The sequence below is a fragment of the Bombus impatiens genome, unplaced genomic scaffold, assembly GCF_000188095.3.
Source record: "Bombus impatiens unplaced genomic scaffold, BIMP_2.2 scf_0166, whole genome shotgun sequence".
Taxonomy (NCBI): domain Eukaryota; kingdom Metazoa; phylum Arthropoda; class Insecta; order Hymenoptera; family Apidae; genus Bombus; species Bombus impatiens.
The window spans coordinates 1,088,636-1,095,171 of NT_176585.1; the positions used below are offsets into that span (position 1 = coordinate 1,088,636).

The window sequence follows — 6,536 nt, forward strand, 5'->3', positions numbered from 1 at the left end:
CGTCAACACGTTTCGTTCGTTCGTGAATTCAAAGCGTTTCAGTGTTGAGCGGCGTAGATAACGGCGAAGACAAAGGCGTGTTGAACGAGAAGTACCGTGCGGTTCGTTGACATTAGCTGTGGTACAAATACGATCGAAAGAACTATGATGGCTTATTAATAACTATTCGCTCGAGAGAAATCGAACACCTAAGTCGATCCACGAATACAGGAGGAGATTGAACTTGCTACAAACGAACCTTGTCGAAAAAGAGAGGAGGAAGAGAAAAAGAAATGTCTTGTTAGTGGCTCGTGGATGAACCAGTTAGACAAGCTGAAGATATTTATCTAAGATATTTGGTCATTCGAGGATGCCCGGAGGACGGGTATCTACCTACGAATCGAGCCTATATATTTAGCCGAGTGATTGATTTTCGTCGGGCGCAACGAATGCGGTGGTCAAGGCGGTCGAGTTGGAATCCGAAGTTGGATCCAACGAGCACCTGGTTATGGCTGACTGGTTAATTCTCATGGTAGGCTTAATGGAATACGCTATTGTTCGTCGTGATTCCAGACGGCACACGGCTCAGGTTGTCAGTCATCGTACGAACGAAGATGCTGAAAAAATCTTTCGATAACTCGTCGTCGATCGAGAAACAATTTAACGGTGCGAACAACAGGTCTTGTTATTTTTCCATTCTATCCATTCCATCTCCACGTACATGTTGATTAATCTCCTTGAGATTTATATTATCCGTATTTCCTGCCACATGATCAAAGCCTATTACATCGAATACAAAATGTAAGAGAATGTAAAACATATGCAAATCGGGATCTAACGTATTCTACTATTTTTACGCCTCAATATACTTACTATCTTACGCTATTCTTATACAAATTATTTACAATCGTAACAAGATGTAAATCCATTAGAACGGGAATGCAGTTTCTTGTACGCATAATAACTTATCGTATCATCGTTCGACGTGCACACTGACTCCAACACTGGCTCTTGTCTACCGTCATATTTAGTATAGAGTCAACGTCGTACATATAACAAACGTTCACCACCAAACGATCATCACCAAATTCGTCCACCATCCTAAAAATGTCCGATTCTTCCACGCTTTACACAAGTATGTGCTTCTTTCTTTCAACTACGTGCATGCCCCGAGGATGACTAATTACATGGAAACAAGCGAAGCACCTGGTTTTAGACCCGTGAGACCGGGAGGACGGAATTCAAATAAGAGGCGCAGCCCGATGTTAGTCATACCCTTGGAAACAAAAGATTTCAACGAGTTGTTTGCCCAAAACTGTCCCTCGTCGAGCTTCGTCATGCCTTCCATCGATGACTCTTCAAACCGCATGATATCCCACGTTTCCACGCATCCGTTCGACGCCACCGGGTCCCATCGCCCTGAACAAACACGAAGAATAGTCGATTGAGTCAAATACAACAGAACAGTTGTACAAATAATTAAGCATTGATAAACCAGAGTAACAAACGTGAAACTAGATTACGTACGACTTAATTACAATTTTTAAAGATGCATGGATTTGAAAGGGCAAGTCTAGTATCGATGAAATTATTCGCGTCTGCTATTGTCGATAATCTTCTGGCGCTACCGGCTACCGAGAGTCGAAAGTTGTTCGATATTATCCATGACAAAAATCTGTTCGATACAGACTCGTTTGGCTTGTCGGCGGCGGTTATCTCCTGCACAGCCGGCTTCTATTTATATTTTGCGTTCGTTAGTCGATCAGGGGCATACGATTAAAGGCAGAAAGTATCCGTGTCCGTGAGTGCGTACGAACGCACGTTCGAGCCGATTTAACTCCGGCTCGGACGCGACGTAGTTTCTCTTCGTACAATGAAACCGGTAATACGTAATCTAATAAATTTCACACGTCCGTTTGCCTGACAAAGAATTATTAATTGGATTCTTACCTGATTCCTTTAATCCGATAAAAGGAGATGGTGATAATTGTTGGAAAGTTTCGAGGCTTAAAGATTACAAGTAAGGATCTTCGTTATTCCACGCTGCCAACGGTGTATGGATTTGTTTTCAAGAATCTGCAAACGAGTGAACGGCATCAGCAGCGAAAAACTGGACGATTTGTGGCCGGTTGTTAACGCGAAACCGAACACGCCATCCATGAATTTAAAAATAGTACAAAAACAAATGTCGGAAATTTCAAGTATCGTTGTAACATGGAACGCGATTCCAAAAGGAACATACGAACGAACAAATGTGAATATCACGAATATCAGAAATCGGGCGACTTATGAATCTACGAAGTTTCGAGTATCGTTACGACCCTGAATGAAATCTTAGAAATAAATGAAGGCGAACGTCGACGTCGAAAATTTCTGGTGTTTCTAAATCTATGAAGTTTCAGTTATCGGTGCGACGCCGAGCACAAAACACCGTGAAGCACGGGTGGACCGTACTCCAAAAATATCCGGTGATAAACAGCGGACGAAGTAGAAACGCGCATTCACCAAAATGTACACTTTGCCGCTTATCGGTGTCTGTTATCCTAATTCGCCTGTATTTTCCCTGCACTCGAGACGCCGTGCCTGCGGCGATAAAGAGAAGCCCCTACCGATTCTTTGGGCTGCGCGTTATCCTTGTGACAAGGCAACGTCATTACAAGCAGATAGAAACGTGGCCACATTAAAGTTGGGACCGTGTGAAACACGAAGAAATCGGGAAAGGAACGCTGGTCCCTTCTACAGGCAATCGTGACGCTCGAAAGACATACTCGAAGGCGCGATAAAGAAGGAAGAAAGGAAGCAACACGTGGAGGAAGGTAGACGCGAGCCGAAGACCAGGACATTCCCAAACTCGAAAATGCACTTAACTGTTCGGAGGCAGAAGATTAGAGGGTAAAGCCCACGGTGGGCCTCTCGGGACTCGTTATCAGTTTCGACAGGGTCCCAAAGAAAAAGGAGTCTTGATAAGAAGCGAGTTGAGCGGCTTTTAGTCAGATCGACAAACCGGCCAGGCTTCAGACCCCTGAAATCGACCGGCTGAGAAAAGGAAGAAGGGAACATGGTCAGATAATAAAAAGTGCCATCCGAAAGGAAATGCCGCTGTGTTACGTGACTCGGTGGAAAGAATGGAAATTGTAGGTACAATTATACTACGACACGATACTATGAAATTTATTAATTTGTTAACCGAGTCATTCGTTAACAAAAATTATACGAATAGGTTTGTAGATAAAGAAACGATTATTTCTAAGAGATTAGGAATATTAGAGACGAGTCAGTTAAGTCGGTTTCTCGGTTGAATAAAGTTAAGGGATAAAAAATATTATCGTACTTGTTGGAAAATGGAACGACAAATTGATTATTATTCGATGCAATCGGACTGGAACATTTATGCCATCAGATTTTTACCGATCGATTGTCTATCGCCAACTATCGACAACAAGGCGAGACACGTCGCACGTGGCTAGCTTATCGGATCGGCAATGAGAGGACTCCTTGTACGTGTTATTAATATCGGTAATATTTCAAGTCCGAACTGTCCGACTAAGCTGATAATCGTGGTTAACAGACGCAGCGTGCCGATTTTCGACGTGTGAGTACTGAATTGACTACAACGTCAGCGACTATCGGATGGCAGTTGCAGTTTGTAACCTCGTGAACGGTGATTGTTAACGGGTCGCCGAGTTAATATTAGCACAAGGTTTTTCATCGTGCCGTGCTTTCCAATAGGAGGGTTTTTCAGAGCGTTTAGACGCGCGAGGGAAATGCGTTAAAGGCAGCTCGCGTTCGCCGGCACTCGCTCCTTCCTTCGATCAGATTTTTCTGGCACGTCTATTGTGTTTTGTCATAGAAACGAATCGAAATTTTTGCTTTGATCGCAAATTTGAAACGACGCGTCGCCGCGAATCGATTCGCTGGAAAAGCCTGGCAGACTAGAATGCCAGCAGCCAATGCCAAGTAATTACAATTACGAACTTACATATGAATGTTGTTTCCTCAACAAAGAGGCGAACAAATTCTTGGCAGAGTATCAAGGAATGTGGCGAAAATACAGGAATATTTTTCAATTGTATACGAAACGGAAAAGGAGAGACGTAGGTGAAGAAAGAAAGGGAACGTCATTAATGAGAAAAAAGTAAGAAAAAGGAAGAAAAGAAGACAAGCGGGACGAACGATCGAGGATTACTACTTATTCTTAAATAGGTCGCGTTTATGAAATAAAAAATTACGAGGAATTTTTCTGGCAATACGTCAAACGTTCATTTGCGACACCCTCTTTGCTCGAACGTGCTTAGCGTCGTAAAATACGAGTTTTATAGATGCATCTTGCCAGTGCAGCGTTGGGTTTTCTTCGCGGCAAAAGCGAAGTCAATAAAAGTTCGTTACGTGAGATCCGACACCTTTCTCGCGGCGCGCACGCGATTTTCTAGCGAGAAACTTTACGGTAGGTGAGATAATAAAAATTTCCAGACCTTGTAATAACGTAGCAGGCTGCTAGGACCGATATCAGAGCAGCGATCGCCAAGACCAGCGCAGCAACGTGCAGCGGTTTAACGCGATTCTCAAGGAATTGATCCGGCGATTCTCGACCTCCGGCAATCGGCCCTGGATCCGGCTGAATCGATCCCATTATGTCTCGGCTCGACGACATCCCATTAAAGGAACCTTTGTACATAATACAAGACTTATCAGAAAATCCATTCCTCGAGCTTGTTTAGTCGAGAACAGTGGCGCCTTAAATGTTCTGGCATTGAATCATACAGCGCGATATCTCTTCGGTTAAATTGTTACAGATATCTACGAAGCGTGTAAATGAAGCGGGTAAGATCGTAAATAAAGCGAGACTCAAAGTTACTGTAAGTAGTTTCAACATTGTCGAAGTGGCGCCAACCTGTACGAATTTAGGGTGAAACTTCTATGTCTTCGAAATAAGGAGAATACTTAAATATCTTTAACGACGTACGAACCTCTCTGAAATCATACTGATCGGCTCTATTTTGCATGAAATTTGCATGAAATTTGCATAAAATTTATTTCGCATGGAAAATTTAAAGACGCGAGATTACGTAGGATGCGCGCAATACGCAAACATAATCAAAATATCTAAATATCCAAAGTATGGTATCGTTTAGAATAGCATTATATATGCGTAAAAATATGCGTTTCTATACGTGTACAAATAATTCTGCGAGCCATTGTAAATAGACGAAGGTAGCAAAAGACTCTTTACCGGTGTAATCTAAAGTGGGTTCCACAGCATCGGGCGTCTCTTTGTCGTGGATCCACGTGGACACGTTTATGCGGTGATCGGCGTTACAGTAGTCGTGGCTGTCGCAACACTTCAATCTGGGCCAGGGCATACGGATCCAAGCAGCCGACGATCGGTCCACGTTGTCGCTCGACTTCGACCTCGTGACCCAGGACTTTGTCTCGCATAACAATGGCGTGGCACCCCTGAGCAATGGCAACGTACAACGTTCCGATAAAATGGCCACTGCTCGATAAAGTTCTCCGACCCCGGCGATAGTCGGAATTTAAATAATCATTTTGTACGATTTACGTCGCGAGATTTCAATATTCCGCGCGTGTATCGCGCTTGTTACGCTTGGCGAGCAATCGATCGTTTCGTGGCCAGTGAAGAAAATATCACGAAGGAATTCGGTCGAAAAAAGGAGGTCAATTTCGATCGTTGTTTGCGAATCGCGTTATCTTCAATAAAAATTATTTTGTCCGTTGCTAGTTATCTGGTAATTAACGCCACGCTACACTTGCCGATAACGGCTCGAAGATTTAATTGGTAGCAATAAAAACTGGCTAACGATATTCGAACGCTCCGAGTCGAGACGATTTCGACATCTCTCGTCATTTTAGCACGGCTTTAGGAAGAATTCGTGAAAACTTCTCGCACCGATTATCTCGTCAAGGTTACCTGCTGTTTGCCATAGAGCCACGGCGAATTTATAGCGGTACGTCAATCGTAAGATTCAGCGAATTAAATCGTCTTCGAGTCAACCGGATTTGTACCGTTGGAATTTATTGTAGAATAAGAGGAAAAGGTTAGAGGTCGGGGTGTTGCTTTTAAACGAGAGGTTACTACTATCGTAATAGTTGAAACGCGATTTCTACGTTTTCTGCTTCGTACGATATTATTTTCTCGACCAAGACAAATAGACTTTGAAATTTTTGCGTATCTTCTAACTGATTTCTGTTTACCACGTTTTCTTTCAACATCGTCATTCTCTTTTTCAACGTTAATAATCTCAAAATAAAATTCATACGAACTCGGTGCATCCTCTTGTCGTAGCATTCCCTCCGAATTCTTGGTCTCCAGTCAAGATCAACTCTGTGTAACAGTAAAACTTGGTCTTGCACGTGTCGACACCGGCTTCTTTACAGGCCTTGCTCGTGCATACGCATTTTCTACCTGCAAATATCGACAAATTTCTTGGCATTTAGCGTGAACGAGTTGCCGTGACACGTACACGTACCATGTCGTAAATCTGTTCGTCTCGTGTATTTTACGGCGCATCGTTCTTTTTTTTTTTTTTTTTTTTTTT

The 6,536-nt window shown here is 43.0% G+C and overlaps 1 protein-coding gene across 1 annotated transcript in view; it reads right to left on the reverse strand.

Moving 5' to 3' along the window:
- Nucleotides 1-809: 809 nt before the first annotated feature.
- LOC100749437 overlaps nucleotides 810-6,536 on the reverse strand; it is a 7,048-nt gene continuing 1,321 nt past the window's right edge. Inside the window, exons 2-6 of the mRNA XM_003487599.4 lie at nucleotides 6,262-6,403; nucleotides 5,210-5,433; nucleotides 4,452-4,644; nucleotides 1,930-2,055; nucleotides 810-1,398 (exon numbers count right to left, since the gene is read on the reverse strand). Of these exons, the coding sequence (XP_003487647.1) occupies nucleotides 2,013-2,055; nucleotides 4,452-4,644; nucleotides 5,210-5,433; nucleotides 6,262-6,403 (602 nt within the window). The 3' untranslated portion in view covers nucleotides 810-1,398; nucleotides 1,930-2,012. The remainder of the gene's footprint in view (nucleotides 1,399-1,929; nucleotides 2,056-4,451; nucleotides 4,645-5,209; nucleotides 5,434-6,261; nucleotides 6,404-6,536) is intronic.